This window comes from Pseudochaenichthys georgianus, chromosome 9, assembly GCF_902827115.2.
Source record: "Pseudochaenichthys georgianus chromosome 9, fPseGeo1.2, whole genome shotgun sequence".
NCBI classification, from domain to species: Eukaryota; Metazoa; Chordata; class Actinopteri; order Perciformes; family Channichthyidae; genus Pseudochaenichthys; species Pseudochaenichthys georgianus.
In genome coordinates this window covers 40217429-40241592 of record NC_047511.1, presented here as the reverse complement: position 1 = coordinate 40241592, position 24164 = coordinate 40217429, and the positions used below count along the sequence as shown (strand labels likewise).

Sequence of the window (24164 nt, the reverse complement as noted above, 5' to 3'; positions counted from 1 at the left end):
GGAGCATCTATGTGGCTGGAAGAGCGTATGACTATCCTCCCATTAGATTACGAAATATCTTATGTACAAACTAAAAGGGGATTTGTAGTCTTTTTAAAAACATAGTCAGGGCTCCTATTTTATGTAGCCTAATGCTGCAGCTAAAATAGACTCAGAACCTTTCTTCAAAGTGAGCTTTTATGCTACCTTGAATATCCACACATCGTATAACAATGTAGCTGCTAGTTCATGGAACAAAGTGTTAAATCAGAAAGATTTTCTTTAGGAAACGATCAATACCCAATCTCTTCTGTCTCTGAAGGATTTATGCTTGGTACACAAATGTAACATTAAGAATCCTCCCCCTCGTACCTGTGCACACATGCACAGAGCGTGGCCAGCGGTCTCAGCGGACACGTACGGTTTTTTCCGTCGAGCTGAGGGCAGTATTTGGGAAGGGAGAGTGGAAACTCTATCTGTGAAGCCTTGTTTTCTCTGTCAACACAAGCCTTCCACCAAAAGGCAGAAACAGAGCGTAAAGCCATCTAACTTTCCCAGTCAATGGCCGTATCCCCAAAGATATTCACCAGCGGGCTATAAATAACTGAATTCAACCTTTATTGACAGTGGCATTAAAGAAGCACATTAGTAAACCACAAATACCATCATATTTGCATAGTGTAACTTTACACCAGCACATAATCACCCATTATAGTCCACCTGATAACGCACAGTTTAACAACATGTAAAGTGTACTTTATATTGTACTCGTGAGTTGTAGGTCACTAACCATTAACTAGCAACTAATTAATTGCGATGTCATCAGAAAAATAGTAATTATTATCTTTTTACACATAAATCACGTCTTCAAAATGTAAATGCTTTTGCACACACACACACCTGGCACTGTTATCGAGACACAGGTATTCCCGGGGGTCCGCAGCGCTGGCATTGCTGGTCTTCACTCCTTTATCGATGAACAGCCCTGCCTAGAAAAATGTGAGTATGATTACATTTTATCGCCAGATGTTCCCTAAAATTACAGAAAGAGATCCAAGATGGGCCACAGATCTATTCCTGCTAAACTCCCATACACAAGACGACTAGTGTACTTCACAGTGTGCGACCTGAGGCAATAACAAACGTACTACATTTAAATCCTGGGCCCACAGAGTCGTGCAGTAAAGCAGCCTGCGGACAGAAGCGGTGGTAAACCTCGGAGCAATTTGTAAGAAAACGTACTGAATGTTTACATATGGTTTATTTTTGTATGTTTATAAAATGAATTGTAAAATACATTCCAAGAAAAAAGTTGTAACTCTCAGGTATGTGGAAACCTGGAGTTGATCCTGTGAGAGAGGCTTCTGTGGTCACACTGAACAAAGAGCGTACAGTTCACCTGCCCGACTCCTGTTACACAACAGAGCACTATTGTACAGGGCTAGTGTGTGTGTGTGTGTGTGTGTGTGTGTGTGTGTGTGTGTGTGTGTGTGTGTGTGTGTGTGTGTGTGTGTGTGTGTGTGTGTGTGTGTGTGTGGTGTGTGTGTGTGTTGTGTGTGTGTGTGTGTGTGTGTGTGTGTGGGTGTGTGTGGTGTGTGTGTGTGTGTGTGTGTGTGTGTGGTCTAGCATTACTATACTTGTGGGGACCTAAATCTGTTTACATAGTCACGTGTGGGACTGGCTTCCCTTATGGGGACAAATTGGAGGTCCCCATGAGGGGGATCATTAATTTTAGGGTGAAGACTTGGTTAGGTTTAGGATTAGGGTAAGGGTAAGGTTAAGGTTAAGGGTAAGGGTTAGGGTTAGGCATGTGTTGGTTATGGTTAAGGTTAGGATAAGTCTCCAGGAAATGCATGTACGTCAATGTAATGTCCCCTGAAGTGATTAACATGGTATATGGTGTGTGGGTGTGTGTGGGGTGTGTGTGTGTGTGTGTGGTGTGGGTGTGTGTGTGTGTGTGTGTGTGTGTGTGTGTGTGTGTGTACTGAAGCAGAAGACGTTTGGCACCTTGTGTGTACAGTAGAAAAAGCACACACTGACTTGGGGCGACATAGAAAATGAAAGGCTAAAAGATAAGCGACAGCGGCGATACCTTAAAGTTGGAGTGTACGCGGTTGTTGTAAAAAATCCCCAGGGGTGTGAGCTCTGCCTTGGTCTCTGGTACCAGCCCATGAGAGTCTCCGGTGGAAGAGCTGTGGAACACGAACCATATGCCAGCATCCTGCAACAGGAAGGCAGAGATGAGGTGGTAGATCACGTTCATAGCAGCAGCAGCAAGAATTTCATTATTCAGGTTTATGAACATATCATCTGAAGGTAGAGGGTCCATGCTAAACCATGACGCAGAACAAGGCAGGATGTCATAGTACATGCTCCACGGAGAGGGTGAGTCAGGTGTCAGAGTTCATATGAGCTCCATAGTTCATCGAAGTTTACGCTTTAATAGATTTAGACTGAAAATCACAACCCCTACAGCCCTCCTGCTCAAATGAAAAATAGACTCGATAAGGGATCTACTACTTTTATCTTGTCTTACGATGTTATTGCATCTTCCCATCAGAAACTAAAGCCCGTTAAATCCTATTTGATTGATGGATCAATGTGTTATGAGCATGAACATCTTTCATTTTGTAAAGATCAGGAACACCAAAGCCAGTGCTTCACTTCATTTCATTTACATTAGAAGTTAATAGGGGGCTCTCCTCGTTGACTACTCGTTTTTTATGAATCACTTATAAAGAGTTGAAGATGTTGCCTTACGTAACTCTGATGTTATTACCTGAGAACCAGCAGCTGCGTTGTTGATGAGATTGTTGTTGGGGTTGGCGATCCAGAATGTGGAAACTGCCCTGAGAAGCACCCCCACCACACACAGAGACAAAGACAGAGACATAAACACTCACACAGACGAGCAGAACAGATATTAAACAAGGCGGTACAGAGACTGTGACTAATAAGCAGAAGACAGAGATCAAAGAGACCGGTGATCTTCCAAAAGTCCCTCGATAATCCACCTCTCCCTGGGCTCTGCCAACACACACACACTAGGGCTGAACGATTAATGGATTTGAAATCGAAATCGCGATTCGAGATGATGCGATTATCAAATCGCAAAGCCTGCGATTTTTTTAAAGTTTTTTTTACATTTTTTTTTTCTTCCTGTGTGTCAGTCATCCACACCAATCAGAAGTGCTATGCTCCACATGTACCAGCCATTGTTAACCAATCAGAAGTGGCCATGATAGAAGGTGATAGACAGATTGATCCAATCACCTGCCAAGTGCTTTTGAAAGTGCCTGCCCTTTCCAAATGGCTTCCAATGGAGCTTTAGATGGTTTCTGAGTCAGGTTAGTAATGCTCCATCACATGTTTCTATTACAGGGGGAATCTTAAACTGAAGCTCGACTTTAAAGCAACCCAACGGAAGTTTCATGTGAGTTTAGTTCTTTCACTCGTAGCTCGGGGTGCTAGAGACGGGAGCACGTTGATACGACCTTCCTAGCCGGAGTTATGGCCGCATTTTACAATAAACTTCCGTTGGGTCGCTTAAAAATAAATATCACAATGCGAATCGCAATATTTGTCAGAAAAATCGCAATTAGATTTTTTCCCCAAAATTGTGCAACACACACACACACACACACACACACACACACACACACACACACACACACACACACACACACACACACACCACACACACAACACACACACACACACACACAAAACTCAGTATCTGTTTCACAGGGCCGTGGACCTTCTGTCTTCTCTCAGAGTGTGTACGTCATATTCAATTCATTGTGATGGGTGTGCAGCGCATACACTGGTAGTCATTGATTGCTGCACCCAATGATCTAACTTTGCAGTATCATAAAGTAAGGCATCCCAAGATGTTGTCCAGGACGTGCAGTGGTTGTGTTTCTATTTATAGACATGCTTTATGATGTTTCAGAAAGCACGTCTTTTATCAGTTTGCTCATATCTCCAACCAGAGATGCACACATTCCTTGTCCTTATATCTTACTTGCACTCTGTGCTGGGTGAGGGGGTGTAGCCCTTGTAGACCTTGTCCTTGATGCTGGTGCACATGGTCTCGTTGCGGTCGGTGGGCAGTAGAGTCCCGGGGCGGGTCAGCAGGCCCAGGTTGTGGAAGAAGGTGTTGCGCTGCTCGATCCCATCCTCCAGGAAGAAGCAGTGACCCAGGGTGTCATAGCCCACAGTGTCCTTCACCTGCAGGACAGAAAGAAGACCAGAGGACATTTAAAAGTGAGAAAGAACCAAAGGAGGAGTTCTTGAATGAGGCTACAATTCTCTATCGCATTGAGGAGAGAGGGTCCCTATCCAAACAGGGAGGGAGCATACACCAAATTGAAGTATGCTTAACATCTTGGTAAACACAAGAGGGCAAACACATTTGAGTCCATCTTGTATTCGTCAACGGCCCACAGGACAAATACAGAACAGGCTTCGTGAATACTTCAAATTCCTCAAATATTTTTCCTACAAGGAACGTATTTGTGTGTTGCCCCACAGAGAACACAACCAATACAGCAATGTTCACATGGTCCCTGTGCCAGAAGGGAAACAGGAAGAACAGCAGTCAAACAATGTTATCCCAAACGTTGGACAATTCCATTTCCTTGATGCACACAGGAAGATTGCTTTCAATACTGTGGCTTCAAGGACAGAAAGTGAACCAGTCCCTGTTTGACGTCAAACACTCGCACCTAAAGAAGCAATGGTTTTGCAGTTGACAGATATACGTGTGTTTCATCATTTCACGTAACCCTCCGGTATCACTGTGGACGTTTTTGTCCATATGGGTCATTTTCACTTTTCATTTTGCAATAACTTTGGTGGTGTTGGTGCAATGGCCTGAGTTTTTGTAACAAGGCTATTTTCTCTCTATTTTTGGAATTCCAATTTACATTTTTCAAATCGGTCTTTATTCACTGTGTAACAAATCGACTACGCTTATCTAGACAAAAATGTCCACTGCAAAAGACTTTGATAAAAACATGATATTAAAAGATTTTTTTCACCACTTTTTTGGGTTCAATCTTTAAAGCAACTTCAGCCCTAATCAAAAATACCACATATTTAATCATTTGTCAGAAAAAAAAGTGTCAGTATTATAAAGAGGCGAAGTCCCTCCCTTTCCGGGGGACCTCCATGGGACCTTATTTAGGAATAATTATGTATTGAAGTCAATGGAGAGAGAAAGATTATCTTTTGATCCCGTTTGAATTGTGTCACGAATTACACATATGATGTTTGTCAATTTAAAAGATAATTTTGCAAGTCAAAAAAATACAACTGTGAAGTAACACTTTGTTTTGTGTGAACCGCTCAATGAACTACATCTCCCGTCTCGCACCACACTCCAAGACGGCCGGCACGTTGGCACATTTCACTTCTTTCTTTCAGAATGAGGCGAAAAGTATTAAAAGAGGTGAAAATCACTACAAGTCTGGGCACGTTGAGAGCTGTACATACACACAAGGGGAGTTAGTCGGTCCGTAAGAGCCAGCATGCTGGACCGGGACTCTGGGATTCGTAGTCTTTCTAGTTGCGTATTTTTCATAGTCTTATATTTCAACAGTTTTACGATACAATACATACTTTTTCCGAAATAAGGTCCCATGGGGCGGAAGTAGATGGGCGGGACTTCGCCTCTCTAGATGGAAAATAACTAATTTTCTCTGTTTTTATCATGAAAAACAACAGCGATTTCATGTATTCAAAATGGCATTTAAAGGGTTAAAATCCTGAAAATGATTAAATATGTGGTATTTTTGATTAGGTCGGAAGTTGCTTTAAAGATTGAACCCAAAAAAGTTGAGAAAAAAACCTTTTGATATAATGTTTTTATCAAAGTTTTTGGCAGTGGACATTTCTGTCTCGAATGACTCATTTGCGTCGTCCAATCGAATGATACCGGAGGGTTAAACATAAAAACATTTACATTTGTTGAAAACACTTTTGCAAACTAGTGTATCTCAGGTTTGAAGGGCGAGATTAAGGAAAATAATGAGAGGGAGTGGAAGAAAAAGGAAGGAGGAATTGATGAGTATTCAACAGCATCTGGTACTTATCAGTGAGAGCTGTTCTGTGATTCAACGTAATGACAGCTGTTTTTTCTTCGTCATCTCCAACAGTGAAGAATTGCTCATCACAGACATACACACTTTACTCACCAGCAGACCGTTGGTGGCGTGGATGGTGACGCAGCGGGAGAAGGAGTGATGTATGGAGAGTCCGTCGACGTAGGTGGGCTCCCGGTAGCCCCCCCTCTGGTCCACATCCCCGCACATGTGGAAGTGGAGCGGGTAGCTGCCTATCTCGCCCTGCTGGCCCATGTTCTTCAGCTCCACGTGGGACAGATGCACGGATGAGAAGTTACCCAAGATCTGCCCATGTTCGGTAGAAAGGAAAAGGGTCAACACTCCAAATAATTCAAGAGCCTTTTTTAAACCGCTAAAGGAAACTCACTGGCTGCGTGGAGGGCAGCACAAGGTTCAAATGATGCCCCAAGAGAAAGCTCACTGTCTACCAATGTGGTCCCATTACGGTCTACAGCACAATTATCTGTGTTTGTCTGCGATACAACCGCTCCGGTGAGTCAGACTGCAACAACACCACCGATGCTCCTCTTGATGATTAAGATATGCGAGTTATAGAAGCTAAACCAAAAACTGAACACATATTGCACACATCCAAAACTCCAAATGGACTGAGGGGGCAAAAGAAGTCAAACATAAATCAATTATTAATTCAATACAACAAATATGCAGCACAACGCTCTCTAGGAGGTTTTCTGTGGGCATGGCATATTTCACAAAGTCTGGTTCCTGTTAGGGAGGTATTGGCCAATGCTTCCAGCTAACTGTAACGCACACACACACACACACACACCACACACACACACCACACACACACACACACCACACACACACAACACACACACACACACACACACACACCACACACACACCACACACACACAACACCACACCACACACACACACACACCACACACACACACACCACACACACACACACACACACACACACACACACACACTATCTATGCTGCATGATGCCTCTAGATATGAATACTTGAGGTATACACAGAACATCATGCAAGGAGCACCACACATTCTTGCATTCATATATGCGTACATATTAACACAACTGTTATTACATCCATGTCCAGATTGGAGTTGCGTGACAAATGCATTGAGTTAAATATGCAACGAATGCTGAGTGCTGATTGCACTGTTGTTTAAGCTTAAGGCATGGGAGGTCAATCAGTTTGGAGGCAGAATGTGTAATATAGTCCCAGAGTTTATGTTGTAAAAACTGGTGGAAAGAAACAAGGAAGGAGTATTTATTTCCTCCAGCACAAAGGGGGCAGTTACATAGAGCCAAAGGAATGTTATTGTGTTTTTGCCACCAAAGTGAATGAAATAGGGCCATCATTAATCAACCTTTATATATCCATGTAGGTCAAGGTGGACCTGATGCTCCAGTTACAGCCCTGTGTGACACTCATCTATCTGATGCACCATGCTGCGAATGGATCTGGCCCTTCCTACATCCAGGACATGGTTAAACTGTACACCCCAGCACGTGCACTCCGCTCTGCATCAGCCAAACGACTCGCTGCACCCTCGCTGCGAGGGGGACCCAAGTTCCCATCAGCAAAAACACGTGGGTTTGCTATCCTGGCTCCAAGAGGGTGGAATGAGCTCCCCATTGACATCAGGACGGCAGAAAGCTTACACACCTTCCGGCGCAGACTGAAAACTCATCTCTTTCGACTCCACCTCGAGCGATAGAATTACTAACAAAGAACTGCTAACAGAGCACTTATATACTAATAAAGGACTGGCTTATCTAAAGCCAGTTGAGTAGCACTTGAAATGTTTGGCTCTATGAAACCTGATGTACTTATGATTCTGTTTTCTTCAAGTTTGTGTCTTCCTGGTTGAATGTACTTATTGTAAGTCACTTTGGATAAAAGTGTCAGCTAAATGTAATGTAATGATGTCTTTAGAATAAACTCTTGAGATGAAGAGGCAAAGAGGAGAAACACTGAGAGAATGAGAAGTAGTCATAATTCAGAAAACTAGAAAAAAATGAATAATCCCTTTTAATTAAGGAGCACTTAAACATAGAACAAATGATCATTTTAGCTCAGCACTCTGCGGTATGGAAACTATCAAGCTGATTAAATGAGCGTGTAAAGCCATTTTGAAAATTTCAGACGTATACATTAGCAAATACAGACATATAGTTTATACAAGGGCCGGTGCTATAGCATACACAAACACACACCTTTATATGGCCTCCGTAGGTGTCGTGGCTGAAGAACTGGCACGCGTTGTTTCCGTAGCACGATTTTTCCATTTCCCCGTAGATGAGAATGTTTCTGGAGAGCAAACCCACTTCGGCTCGCATGTCGACCCCGTCTAAGATCTCTCCAACGTGGTTGTACAGAGGCTTCCCTGGGAACACACACAGGTAGATTCTTGGTCATATGCTACGACTAACTGACACTTTACAGGAACATCTGGTGCATAATTGGACAAACCTGATTATTTAGTATAGTTACAAATGTGAATTATTGCATTCCATTTATTTAAAATGAAGCTTGTTGAAAGTAATTTAATTTAGCTGAATAACATAACACAAATTAGCCCTTCATTCTTGTGGAACCTTTCTCATAGACTCAAACCCTTTCAGTAAAATACCAGCTTAATGTGACGCGTTAAACCAAACAGGAAGTGACATTTAAGCTCAACTAAGTTATTTTATTTCTGGAAACTGTCGGTCACAGGAAGTATGCCAGAAAGCAAACAAACTACCCACGCCACAAAACCAACCAACCGAAATAATACAGATGTACTACAGTAAAGCAAAATAATCAAATACATATGAACATAAAATAATCAACTGTTGATGATGCAGTGCCCACAGGCTGCAGCTGCCAATGATAACACACAGCGACGCTCCAGCTGCTCGGCCCTTCCTCACGGTCACGAAAAACTAAATCCAGGCACACACACACACGCCCTTATCTGCAGGAAGGGAGTTGGCGCTTGTTGTCAACAGAGGAATGACATCAGGAAACATATTGATGGGGAGATGGACAAAAACTAACAGATTTCTTTGAGAAGTATTTGGAGAAGCAGAAGAAAAAGGAAGGATGTGACGTCGAGGTGAAACCCACAAAACCACCGTCGGTTATTATGAGATGAGGTTTATTATAAAAACATAAGCTGGCAGCCTCTTTCTAGCCTGCTCTTATCTTATACTGCCGCAAACAGCTGACCAGGAAATTATATGTCTCTTCTGAGGATTATGAAGCAAATCTCGATATCATATTCACACACAGGCACACACACACACACACACACACACACACACACACCACACACACACACACACACACACACACACACACACACACACACAACACACACACACACACCACACACACACACACACACACACACACCACACACACACACCACACACACACACCACACACACACACACACACACGCCTAACCCTAATCCTTTGTCCCCATAAGGGAGGCGAGTCCCCACATGTGACTGTGTAAACAGATGTAGGTTCCCCACAAGTATAGTAATGCTAGGCCCCCACACACACACACACACACACACACACCACACTACACACACACACACACACACACACACACACACACGCGCGCGCGCACGCACGCACGCACGCACACACACTCCTCACCTTGTATCCTGACCTGCCTGCTGCTGCAGTGAGAGCAGGGCAACAAGGTAAACTCTTCCGCCTGATGCATGGAGTAGTCTGTGCTGGCAACTACAATCTGATCCCGGGTTGCCAGGTCTGCTGCACTTCATCCTGCAGTTCAGCAGCACCTGGTCCATGGCAATCCACCGGAAGCCTGTGATGGGGAAGCCTGGGAAGATAAAGAAAATAGCAAAATTGAAATCATGTAGGACAGAATTTTGGTGCCTTTTTGATTATATTATAGAATTTCTTTCATAACACATTTAGCAAAAATAATATTACACTAGGATCAGCCCATTCATTCTTAATTCCAATCAAAAGGGTAGGGAACAGAATGGGGATAAAGGAGAAAAAAGGATATTAAAATGACTAGATTAGTTTCTTCTGCATGAATAGAGAATTAATTCATTTACACTGAATAGAAATGAAGAATATTGCTGCTGAATAGTTTAATAAGCACTGAGATTTTGTAAAGCAATGAAAATAAATCATATGAGTGTATCTCACCAAGTAATAGTAAAACACAGTAGGATTACACTAGTTAATTATAATTGTTCACTTGAGAGTTGAGTGACTCACTGTCAAAGTGCATTTTATTAGGTGTGCACAAGGACGCCCGCAAAAAATAAAACAGTGGGTGTTCTAGTCGACATGGTATTTGTCATAAAGTCATAGTCACAAAACCCGTCACCTACTCAGGCACGAGAATGTCTTTCATGTTCAGATGATGATCTGTTAAGCAGTCGGCCCTGCCCGGGTAAACCCCATACTTCACACATTTTCACACTTCTCCAAAGCCTTTACACTTAAAGCCAGAGGAACCTGTCCATGTAACTGGACAGCTTAGTATAAATTGTTTATAGCTTAGACGTGGCTCCACAAAAGGACATTAGGTTAAACTCAAAAAGATGTGACCGTTGCTGGATATTTTCTTATGGCTGTTTGCAAGCTACAATCATCAGCTCACCGGTCTTCCACTCGCTGTAGGCGGTGACGGAGAAGTCAACTCCATCGACGGTGGTGAAGTTGCGCCTTGCCAGAGCTCTTCCTCCTGTGTGTGGTTTTCATGTTCCCTTGACGTCCTCTGCGCATGAAGCGTTTCCTCCACCCACACCGAGACCAGAGGCCCACGCCTGCCTGGAGAGAGCAGAGGACAAGGGGGGAGAGCAGAGGGCCAAGGGGAGAGAGCAGAGGGACAAGGGGGGAGAGCAGAGGGACAAGGGGGGAGAGCAGAGGGCCAAGGGGGGAGAGCAGAGGGACAAGGGGGGAGAGCAGAGGGACAAGGGGGGAGAGCAGAGGGCAAGGGGAGAGAGCAGAGGGCCAATGGGGGAGAGCAGAGGGCCAAGGGAGAGAGCAGAGGGCCAGGGGGGAGAGCAGAGGGACAAGGGGGGAGAGCAGAGGGACAAGGGGGGAGAGCAGAGGGACAAGGGGGGAGAGCAGAGGGCCAAGGGGAGAGAGCAGGAGCAGAGGGCCAAGGGGAGAGAGCAGAGGGCCAAGGGGGGAGAGCAGAGGGCCAAGGGGAGAGAGCAGAGGGCCAAGGGGGGAGAGCAGAGGGACAAGGGGGGAGAGCAGAAGGCCAAGGGGGGAGAGCAGAGGACCAAGGGGGGAGAGCAGAGGGACAAGGGGGGAGAGCAGAGGGCCAAGGGGAGAGACACCGTCAGGAGAGGGAGTCATTTTCAGAAATCCCAATACATAGTAGGGCTGCTCGATTATGGCAAAAATCATAATCTCGATTATTTGGGTCAATAATTGATATCACGATTATTAAAAACGATTATCCGTTTACTTTGAAAACATCCATTTATTGGAGAAAAAAATGTGAACAGTATGTTTTTAACAGTTGATTAACTTGAACGTTAAGTAGAACTCAACTGAAAAACCAATACAAAAAATAATTAAAATACAAAAAATAATTAATAATAATAATAAAATAATCGTTATATTTCGATTACGTTGTTTTCGTAATCGTTGCAAGCCATAATCGTAATTGCGATTAAAATACGATTAATTCAGCAGCCCTAACACAGAGACCAGTTTAACACATCGTCATCAAAAAACAACATATGGACCCGATTCAGGGCTTAAGCTTTGAAACACATTCTTTCTGAATGATGAAAATAACTGTAGTGGAAACTAAAAGCAAACCGACTGTTATTAATGGTTTATTATCAAGTCACTCGGCTCATCCTTTAAATGGAAATTCACCATCAGCAGCAGCAGCACTGCACGATGTGTGAGAAATAAATGTTATTGCGATTATTTTGAGAGGTATTGCAATTGTGATGTGATTTACGATGTAAGAGGAAAGAATCATCAAAGCATCAGAATCCTGCTTTTGCTTTAAAGGTTTATCACAATATTAATAATATGCTTTTTAAAGAGGATCCGTTACAAATAAAAAAGTAGCTAAAATAAGACAGTAGAATAAAATGAATGGGCTGGGATAACTTGAGCACCGTCAAACTTCATTCATCCTTTTAACAAATATTGTTCTCCCTGCAATCTGGATATTGAACTAGTACATCAATAACATTGTGATTCATTGTGCAGCCCGAGTCAACGGTCTCTACTCTTTGCTGATGTAACTGCAGTCTCGAGTGGAGGCACCAGAAGTAGCCCAGTCTCAGGGATTGAACATGTAAACGGGACATTCAAATCCAGTGATCGTAATATCTTACAGATGAGACAGCTGCTCCGATAGAGGGTGTGACCTGAACTGCAAAATGTTACCCTGTGTTTGAGTTGAAATAAGTCACTATTGTATTGCCCTGAAGGCACAGCAAATGTCTGCAGTGACCCTAGCGCCGGTTGGGGACGGGGCCAATCACAGTGTTTATCATGAAATGATACAAAAGGAAAGGTGAAAAAACGAACAATAGAACGACTGTCTCAGAGGATTAAGGGGCCGGGGCGTACCTGCCACATTTCAAACGGAATTCAAATCCAACTCTTTATTTTTACTGCAAAGCCTCTCTTCTCAATCCATTGCAAACTATCAGATAACGCAGGAATGTGAACAAATGTATAATAAATGATATTACAATGATTAAATGAGAAGGAGAGGCTGGAATCATTTGATATGGGGAGCTTGAGGGAGTGGGTGGGGAAAGGGATTGGGTGTGCTTTAGAGGGTGTATGACCTAAAGCAGTGCTTCTCAAACTTTGTTCAGTAATGTACCCCCTTTGAAACATTTTCTCAGCCAAGTACCCCCTGACCGACCCCGGACATTTTCGACAGAAAAAGCCTATATAAATAATTACAATAGGGTGATGTTCCCTCAGTGTTTCATGTATTAACTCCTTAAAGGTGGGGTAGGTAAGTTTCAGAAACCGGCTCGAGATACACTTTTTGTTATATTCCATGGAATGCTCTTAACATCCCGATAGCAATGAATATCTTAAGTGCTTTGACAACAAATCCATAAAGAAATGTCATCTGTGGAAGCCGTAATACTGTAAAAATTACAACCAATCCGGGATTGGATTGCCGCCCTGTCTGTCAGCCTTCCATCTCGTGCACGCACAAATGTATCTCGTGCCCTCATTGGGCGTGCATTGCAGCAGTACTTCAATGACTCGCCAGCAACAGGCGGCCACTTTCACCAGTCTGCTGACGTCATGTGCGCGTTCATGTGTGTTGGAGGAGGAGCTCTGTAAGGAAGTCTGAAGGAAGGGGTGGATTCTTTTCGGCTGCATACTTTCAAATTTTAGTGCACTCGAGCCGGTTTCTGAAACTTACCTACCCCACCTTTAATGCATGAATTACAACAAACTAAGGATATTTTCATCTTTATGCATGAAAAAAAAGATTTTTTTTTCAATTGAATTAATATATGTTTAACAAACCAATGAACAAAATGATATATTATTAAAAACTATAAATACAATACACAAATGTAACATGTTTATATGAGGACCCCCTTAGTGGTTCTAGGAATATTTTATATACAATTGTATTTTCCTTTTAACTTATTGTACTAAGATTATTTTTGTAATCATGCATGGTCTTTTTTTAATTAACCTTTTTATTTTTTTTACCTCACGTACCCCCTGCAGTACCCCAATGTACCCCTAGGGGTCCGCGTACCCCCATTTGAGAATCACTGACCTAAAAGATGACACGTGTAGCCTTGGAGGTTTTAAATGTCATGTTGTTAGCTTTAAGGAATAACTCCAAACAAGCCAAAAGACATATTCATGTTCAGTACCCACTGCCTGTGTTTTAACATGTTCTTTTGTTTTATTTGTTTTGTTTTGTTTTAATGTTCTGTATTTTAAATGGTTTTATTTAAGTATCCCAGTAACGTCTGTTGCATGTTTTAAATGTATTGTATTTACTTGTTTAAAATGAAATGTGTTTTAGGTTGACTTTTAAAATCTGTCCAGGGACTACAGATGAAAAATAGCCTCTTGGCTAACTCTGGCACGTTTACAGAAATGTTCATTAATGTGCACTGTCCCTGTTAAATAAATGAATAAATTAAAAAATTAAAAATAGTAAACCAAATTCAGCTTTATAATAAATAAGATGTATCTCCAGTCACACCAGCAACTCACAGCACATTTTAAACATAATACAAAAGAAGTAAAACACTTTATCTACTTCTTGGAGAACTATATGTGGATTATTTAGCCATTAGCTCAATGGGATTTCACCTGGATAAATAAAGGTATTGAATTGAATTTTTAAAGTCTCCCTGAATATTAACAGTAGTCTGCATTGCTATCAACTCCAACAAACCCTGTGTACATATTTATCTGTTCATAATTATTGCTTTCAGTGGCATTATTACAACCTACACACGTCCTCTTGTAGATGAAAGAGCCGCTGTGATGTGATTGGACACCCCACTGACACACAAACAGGATCCATCTGGGCTCCACTTTCACTGCGGCCCAGTGTGTGACGTGTGCAGACACAGCGCTCATTTCACTTTCTTCCTTTCCCCATATATCCTTGATTTGATGTCCACTCACATTTTAACAACCTCATTGTTTTACAGGAAATAGCAAACGCAGACCGGCATGATTACGTGTTTAAATTGGAGTGTTTTCCTGAGAGACAAAAATTAAAGGCGGAGAAGGTCAACAGGCACGAGGCAGAAGCCAAGCCGTACATTTATCAAGGGCAGGAAGGAGGGTTGATGCTGAGATGAGCTTATATAAAATCAGGGGTATTCGGACTGAAATGTGGCTTAATGGTTATTTAAAATCAATCATAAGTTACTGTATATATCACAAGGGTTATGAAAAGCACATGGCTGCACAATTTGGAAAAAACACACTGATTGCAATTCATTCGACTGACATTTCAATTGCGAAATATACGCGATATTAGATGTAATGATGGTTTTGAAAACATTATTCACATTATCATTAATACAAATTCTATAAGTGATTATGGCGTAACTTTTTCAAAGGATCTATACCAAACATATAGTTTTCTTTTTAATTGAGTCTGTAGCTGGGACTTCTCTGCAGCTTCACAATACGGTAGGGCTACACGATATATCGTGTCGTGACGATAATCGCGATATGCGCATGCGCAATATTCACATCGCAGGACATTCTTTTTTTCACGTGCGATATTGAGTAGGAAAATTAACTCAAACACGTCATGTTACAATTATTTTTGCTGCTTGCTATAAAAAGAAACTCGCGCGGCTCTCATGTCAGGGGTACTTGAGTGAGTGACAGCAAACCACCAATCACAATCAAACCTCCAAAGCAAACGGCCCCAGTGATTAAAGGTGAAAACACTGAATAAAGTCGTTTCATGTGTTTCTCCAGTTCGGCGCTGCTAACCGAGCTAGCTCAGCTTGTTGCTCTGATAACTTAAGATCCAGACGTCTGTGACTAAAATCCTTCATCCGGTTAAATATAGTTAGAAAAATACCAATTGTATAGCATTAAAGTTCAAGGAAGGATGGTTTGCGGACAAAAAAAAAAAAGGTATTTTCTTCAATTCCTGTATTTTGTTCATATCGCAATATCAGTTTTTTCCAATATCGTGCAGCCCTACAATACGGTAAAGTATTCTGATATGTTCACATATTTAGCCTTTTCTAAATATTGTGCTAACTGAATATTGCGCTTGTCCGTCCACACCCAGGTGTTACAGCTACCGCACATTAACAAAAAGCTTGGAACAAACAAGCAACACAAATCAGTTTCAGGTACATTCCCTGCTGTTTGTTCACAACACGCCATAACAGTCATTAAGTCATCTACACTCCATCATGACGCTCCTAAAGGTCACATGCCTTTACCACCTGACTCTTTCAGGCTGAAATCACTCAGCCTAACATTAAGTGACTTTAACGAGACATTAAGCTGCATGCTCTCTCGTAAAATGTGTGCTATGTGTTTCCTCGCAACCACAGGCCAATTCACAGAAAGCTTCAAATCCCCACTCCAATAAAAGTGACATAATAAGAAGAGAGTGCATACTGTTAACTTATTGGTGCGCACACACCACAAACACCTCTGAACATACTGTATGCAGGGCTTGGTTGTGTGATCCATCTGATATTTGTTTAAAGACTTGGCACCCAGCCCCTAGGTGATATGTGACACTGGAGAATCTGGCGTAGCACTTGGCTTTTCAGTCAACCAAGGACAAGACCCGCCCGAGCTACAAATAACTTAGAGATATGCTAAACACTTTAAAATACATGTTTGAGTGGTGGTAACAGAAAACCCTAAGGTAAAGTCAAAATCCAATTACCTTAACATATGAGCTTTAAGATTTTAAAGAAACATCATCAGGCTATGTGGATAGGGCGACGCTCAAACCTATAGTATCCGTCAATTCTCCTTATAAACATCAAATCTCTTGGATCGCCACATTTTGCGCAAATCCTGGAAACTCCTTGACCCTGAGCTCATTATCCTGTACGTGCTTCCTTTTCAGGCAGAACATGATTTAGCAAAAACAGGAAGAGAAACAACTTAAAAACAATTCAAGGGAACATTACAATTGAAAAAGGACATAGATGAAAGAGGACATTCTCCAGGGAGGATGGGCATAATCAGAACGCTGCTGCTCTCAGTCCATACAGTGTGGGGTCTTACGAAGAAAAACACATTAACCGCCTTTATCAGCCCCAGGAGACCTAGAATAAACAAACACTCCCAAACACTAACAAAGACAACACCATGGAGAACCAACACGAGAGCTTCTGCAACACAGCGGGGGACAACCCCACTCACACATTATTGTATACAGAGACACTCGCCAGGGCAACACAAACCTACTATGAGTACTATTACTGAAAAAACACCATTAACAAGTCTACACTGGAAAACTAAAACGTTGACTTCAATTGAATGTATTATGTCGACAGATTTTACATTACTGTATTAGGTTAGTTTAAAGCAGGGGTGTCAAACTCAATTTCATCACGGGCTACATTCACATTATGGTTACACTTAAAGGACCGGTTGTAAGTTATTACTATATAAAAATACATATATAAATATTTAATATATATCAAATAATGTATTATTTATATTACATGATTGCCTCTGCATTGGATTATTATCAGATAGGGTAATAACTTCATATTTAACTACGTCTGAAAGCAGAAGTCTAGGGCAAATAATTGCAAGTCTCTTCAGTGAGAACGTCACAAAATGATTTAAAAAGAAAAGAAATTAAAAAAAAAGCGTAACATTTAAAAAAGAAAAAAGTCAAATCTGAGAAAAAAAGGCATATTTAGAAGAAAAAAAGTCAAATCTGAGAAATAATTCAAATTTGATGTATGGGCAACCTGCTTCTGTAAAGTGGCATGTAACCGTATAAAAAACATATATTCTTTGCAAGCTCTTGTGGGGCCACATAAAATGAAGTCGCGGGCCGGATTTGGCCCCCGGGCCTTGAGTTTGACACCCCTGGTTTAAAGTAATAATAGTACGTTTAAATATTAGGTTCAACTTAAAATGACTGCTTTCATTAACCTAATACAATTATGTGAAATGTATTGACATCATACACCTAATTAATGTCAACGTTTTGATAATAATAATTCATTCAATCTACCTGTATTTGAGATCATAGACGAAGCTGCTGCCGAGCTTCTCTTCAATGGCCTTCTTAGTTTCGTCCAGAAGACTTTTGACAGCCGAGTCTCCCACAGCCAGCGTGACGATGCGGCCCTCGGGGAGGGTCCGCAGCAGCTGGGTGAGCCGCCGGCTGTCGTTTCGGGAGTCGTGCGTGTCGTAGCGCTCGCACAGCAGCACAGCAGCCGTGTCCTGGTCCACCACGCGCAGGTTGATGCCTCTGCTGAAGTTTCGCAGGAAGGAGTAACCCCCCGTGTTCAGACCGGAGGCCGGGACACTTCGGGTCAGCAGTGACCAGGACACCCTCTCGGCACCGTGAAGCTCCAGGGTCCCACCGCCCATCACACCTATGAACTTGCGGCCCATGCCGGGCACTGCAGCGACCGCCTTGTCGTCGGAGCGACCCACCAGGGCAACTGTGGCGTTGGAACGGTAGCGACATTTGGGAGCCCCGATGTGAAGGGCTCCACCGTCTTCTATGAGGATGTGGCGGGTCCTCAGGGTGATGTTTTTGGAGCCGTCAGCGTTGTCTGCAAAAACGACCTTACCTGGGAAGAGGCAGAGAAAAACAAGAGTTATTTTGCGCTGTATGTTACATCGACTCAATAAATAAATCAGATGTAAAACTATGACATTTTGTTTTGTCCTCTCTGGGCTGAGGAGTTGAAACCATTACTTTACTTGAACGATTGGTCGTTCAGTTTCCAGATTTATTTTGTATTTTTTTGAAGACTAAAAGCTAAGAGCATACTTTCAGTGGATATTTGATACACAAGTTCTTTAGGTGACGTTTCATAAAGAATAACCAGAGTAGAACTTAATGTGAAATATAATTTAGACAAAAGACAAATATCCCAGTGCACAGTCATGCCTAAAGACTGGAAGGTTTATTGCATCTCCAGAGGACAGACTCTGGCGTGAAAGGAAGAACTATGGGTTCTTGTTTTTTTGTCTAAGAGGACTTAAAGGAGATATTTTTTTAAATGACCTCCATTTATGTTGATTTCTGAAGGACTATGAAAAGCAATGTTTTATTTAAAGGTCCCATGTCATACTTTTCCGGTTATCACCCGTCCCCTTGTGTGTTATGTAGCTTTGTATGCATGTAAACCGTCTGCAGAGTCACAAACCCTCAAAGTACACAGTGTGACATGTCGCTGTCTCGCAGACCCCACGCAGCAACCAGGAAACGACACCAGTAAATCCAGCTCACAGTGTCCGCTCCTCGAGCCTCAAAGGGCGGAGCAGCGAGCCCCGCAACGTCCCGCCAACACGGCACCCAGACCCCACGCAGCATTCTCATCTGTTTGTCATTGCTGGTGTCATTTTCTGGTTGCTAACAAATGCCATTGTAACACATACACACACATCAGAGCACAGTGGGCTCATAGGGAGGGGGGGGGGCTCCAACAAGGCGTGTAGGACAGAGAGTGAATACACATACTATACAGAGATGCTGTCTGAGAAACCAATGTGAGTTTGGAACATTGAACAATGTAAATCTATTCTAGCCTCAACAACGGAATTATGATCGGTAGAAATGGCCATGTCATGGGACCTTTAAAGAATTGGATGAAATAAAATGTTTCCCTAATACAAATATTTTTTTGATGTCTTTTAAATCCCATAGGATTTAGCATTTTGTGTGGATGACACGAAAATAGCGAAGAATCATCAAAAAGCCGAACCTGAACTCCTAAACAATGTGACTTTATTTAATAAACGTGCGTCCATCAATGCTGCCGTGTGCTCACCTCCCGACTGGATGGTTATTGAATGGAAGGTGGCAGAAGACTCCAGCCTAAACAGATGTCCACTCCTGACGATAACCGCCTTCTCTGGTTGGTGGCCTGGGCTCCAGCTGCTGAGGGACAGGTCGTGGTCCGGACAGTTTTCTGCAAACAGGACCAATCAGTGACAGTGGATAGACTTAATGAATCTCCTACGTTAAATCCAGGAGGCCATTGGTCACATAAAGACATAAAAAGAAAAAAAAAAGATAACATTTGAATACTGACCGTCTAAAATGTCTCCACTTGAGAGACTGAGAACAAGGATGAGGGTGAGGAAGAAAGCCCCGATGGACACTCCGAAGCAGATTAAGCTGTTTTTTTTCTTCTGGAGGTTCTGGTCACGCTCCCTGCGCTGGTTCTCCTCTGACAGGTTGAACGTGGCTCGTCGCTCTGGCGGGGGGCCGAGAGGTTTCATCGGTAGAGGTGGGGGAGCTTTGGCAGGATGTGGCGAGCGCACTGGAGCCACCCGACCGGGGACATAACCCGGGGGCCTCGGGTGGTTTCCATTGGGCGGGGCCACAAAGACCGGGAAGCGGCTGAGGCCACCGCTCGTCGGCATGGTATCCGTGTCTGCTACCTGAGGAGAGGAAGAGGACGATGTGGATCAGGGCTACGAGAATTGGGAGAAAAAAACATAATTGTTGGGATATTATAATTGGGATAGGATTCGCAATATTGGAGGGATTGATCACTTTTTTTAAGAGTGTTTGTACCATGAAAATATATTTGATTAGATCATTAGAAAACGCGGGACATGTCTGCCCAACAAAATACCGAATTCAGAATAATACTTACACATATTTTGCCTGTAAAAAACATGTATTTAAGTTTGATTCATTGTGAATCCCTAATATGGATTCACTGACGGTGATTCCAAACTATTCGGAAAAAAACATCCTCGAAGGTCTGTTGCCTATTTGGTAATAACTTCAGAAAATAACATTTTAACGGCCTTTTAGCCTGAAGTAATTGGTTTGTTGTCATAAAGAAATTGAAATAACACAAAGTTTAAAGCATAAACTGTGGGCAAGTAAGCTGGTTAAATAGTCAAATAAAGTGGATGAGACAAACAAGGAGTTTGAGAGAGAAGAGTTCAGACTAAAGATGTCAGGAGGGAGGAAGAAGACCGTAAGAGCATAACGGGACAGTAAAAACCGTCGGGGGTGAAGGATGAAAAGGCTGATTCTAGGGAAACAGCATTAACCCTCGGAGCATCTCGCTGCTGGACCTCCAGGCTAAGGTCCTGGGTGTGGCTCTTGAACAGACTGACTTCAATCAGAGACAGTGGCATAATCCCTGGCTGTTTGTCTCAGACAGAGCGACATTGGCTGCTCCTGTCCACAGAAAGGAAGGAGGTGAATAATGGATCGCAACATTCCTTACACTATGTTAACACGGCCAAAACAGATGGCACTAATTACAGTAGAGGAGAGTGCACCAGCCCGAGCCATACACACTGTATAATACACACTTGGGGGAGGTAGCACACATTGAAGCTATGGACACACACACACACACACACACACACACACACACACACACACACACACACACACACACACACACACACACACACACACACACACACACACACACACACACACACACACACACACACACACACACACACACACACACACACACACACACACACACACACACACACACACACACACAGGTCAAATGGACACACACCTGCAGGGGTAGAGGAAATGACACTGCGGGGAAAAAGGCTGACATGGCACTTTTCTTTAAGACAAGCAGCCTGTAGCACTTTATTGACACTACAGCCTGCTACTACTACATCAACAGCAAGTCAGCTAGTTTTAGATTTCACATGTTGGATTGTGGCCGCATCACTTGATGAATGAGACAGTTTTAAGAGGTTGTTAAAAGTGAGAAACTGCAACAATTGTCTAAAACAGGCTCCTTCAAACCAAAGACACCCTGACTGAAAGTGATGAGCTTCAGGGTCGAAACTGTCCGAGTGTGTCTCAGCGGTTCACAGTCACACGATCCACTGACAGACACACAACCGTCCATTGTCTTGCCAAGCCAATTTGTCATCATTTTAGCCCGGAGTACAACAAACCTCTTCAACTGATAAACAAAGCAATGTACAATCAAGAGCTGCTCAACAAGGGGCTCAGTGATCTGCGCAGTGAGAGCCATGGACAAGAGCAGCTTGTTCACACACTTCAACCTGCATCATCCATTCCAGTGTCTCTGTCCGATCCAGAAGCTCTTCAGTCTCCATCTCAACCTAAACTGGAATGTCTTTAAGACAGGCAGTCTTTCCTTTAGATGTCATATTCTCACGGCCTGTGCACTGCTTCAGACGGGAGCCCTGTGATGAGATGACCCCCCAGACATTAGTCTTTATAAGTGTATCTCAAGCGATGTTTTTATTCACATTCCTGACCATAAAGAGGGCGGGCCTGCTCCCCTGCTACGAAGTGAACTGTCAGAGCATAAAAGAGTTGTGGCCTCACTCACCTTGGGGGTATTAAATGCTGGAAATCACCCTCTAAATCCATATAATTATGTCCTGGGATTACATTCTTGGAAATGCTTTGTACGCCGCAAGCCTCACAAAATTATAACAATGGCTGGATGAAGACACCGCTGATATTTTACTATGGAAAAACTGATGTCTATTTGACCACTGGATCACATGTGTGTGGAACTCTTGATGCTCAGGAATCGGTCCCAATAGCATTATCAAAGAAAGAGACACTTATAGGAGTGCATTTAACAGAATAAGAGCTCACATTTGGCACAAGATGGTGACTGCCGCTGCCGTCATTATTTTGTGTCATTGTCTGGTTTTGTTTGCGATGTTGTGTCTTAAGTGTAGGTCTTGGTTTTGAATCATCTTGTGGCTGTTGAGAATAAGAATATTGAACATGAGAATTACACCCATCTGAAGGCTTCACAGCTGCTCTGCTTCCTCATAAGCAAGGCTGCACTTATTGCCTCCCTCACTCTCATATTTCTCTGATTCCAGAGCGACTGAATCTCAAACAGATGTGGGGGAAACACTGGAGTCAAAGCGGGACAGACCATCCTATTCCTTTGGTGTAAATCATATAGTTTGGCAGTGTAATAAAACAGTAAGCCACGTGTTCACTTTATTAACACAAAACTGTAGCTGACACGGCGCTGTCACAACAACACAAACACACGTACAGTAAGTGAGCATTGATTGAGGGAGCATCATCGTGCTTATGTTGATTTATGGTTATTGTTTTTTGGCCCTCCACTTTTCTTAACGATATAGAAACACTATATTTTTAAGGGTCCCCTCGGGTAGTTTATAGCCAGTGATGGGAGAAGTACTCAGATCCTTTACTTGAGTAAAAGTATTAGCATCAAAATATACTTCAAGTACAAAAAGTACTCATGCTGCACAATGGCCTATTTCAGAATAATATAAAGTACAGATGAATTATCAGCTGGATGTATTTCAAGTATCAAAATTAAAATAACTCGTTAAGCATAATGGATCTTTTCATAGTATTATACTGTTGTGTTTAATATATGTTCATGTTTTGATATTATGCAAAATAATGTTAGTATTGTAGTTTGTCAATGTGGACCAAATGTAGATACTATAAAATACTGTGTAGATAGTAATACTGTACTGCAATATACCATATCAGCATATAATGTGTTTTACATGTACAAAGTAACTGTGAGTGTTAAATAGATGTAAAAAGTCCAATATTTGCCTCTGAAATGTAGTGAAGGAGAAGTATAAAGAAGCATTAAATGGAACTACAAGTAAAGTACAAACACGTCAAAATAGTACAACAGTACTTCAGTAAATGTACTTAGTTACTTTCCACCACTGTCTATAGCACACTTATCACTACAAAAAAGCTAAAGGATAACACATGACAGAAGGTTAAGTTAGAGATATTAAAACAGATGTTGGTTTTGATAAAAGTGGCTTTTCTCCACTTTGACAGTCAAGGTAACTGAATCGTTGAGAGAGACACGTAACGTTGGCAACGCACCGTTTAATTACAACTGTTAACCGTTAGCATGGACACACAAAAAACAACTGGCACGTTTTGTATAACCCGAATACAGAGCCGGTTTACTATATAAAAAACAAACCTCTATTTAAAGTGTTCCCCGGTGAGTCCTCCTCCACCCCCAGCGTTGACAGACAGACACAATGTCCGGGACGTACCGTGGGTGAGACTGCTCCTCTCCCGCTCTGTCCATTCGCTCTCTGCCGAGCCTTTAGAAACGCTGACCCGGTGGTGGAGAGACAAATAAGTTCTCAAGTCTTCTTTCCTTGTCCCTTTCTTTATAGCGTCTCTTCACATGGTGTTTTTTCTGCTGATGGGCTGTCGTCCGTCCGTCGCTCAGCCCCTCTGTCCCACCGAGAGAAACCAGGCGCGGCTTGGAGGGAGGAAGTGATGATGCGTTCAGTGCTCGTCGGGCAAAAACAGTGATGAGCCCTTGAGATGCATGAGATTGAGAATTCATGATAAGTATTAGAAATGATCAGTGGTAGAAAA

The 24164-nt window shown here is 42.6% G+C and overlaps 1 protein-coding gene across 1 annotated transcript in view; it reads right to left on the bottom strand.

Annotated features, from left to right (window-relative positions):
- Window positions 1-24036, bottom strand: part of cemip2 (cell migration inducing hyaluronidase 2) — a 38795-nt gene extending 14759 nt beyond the window's left edge. Inside the window, 14 exon segments of the mRNA XM_034091637.2 lie at window positions 880-968; window positions 2072-2200; window positions 2759-2828; window positions 4004-4209; window positions 6177-6389; window positions 8320-8489; window positions 9758-9862; window positions 9865-9894; window positions 9897-9947; window positions 10746-10915; window positions 17820-18387; window positions 19594-19734; window positions 19858-20209; window positions 23755-24036. Coding sequence (XP_033947528.1) covers window positions 880-968; window positions 2072-2200; window positions 2759-2828; window positions 4004-4209; window positions 6177-6389; window positions 8320-8489; window positions 9758-9862; window positions 9865-9894; window positions 9897-9947; window positions 10746-10915; window positions 17820-18387; window positions 19594-19734; window positions 19858-20191 — 2276 coding nt within the window. The 5' untranslated portion in view covers window positions 20192-20209; window positions 23755-24036.
- Window positions 24037-24164: the final 128 nt, after the last annotated feature.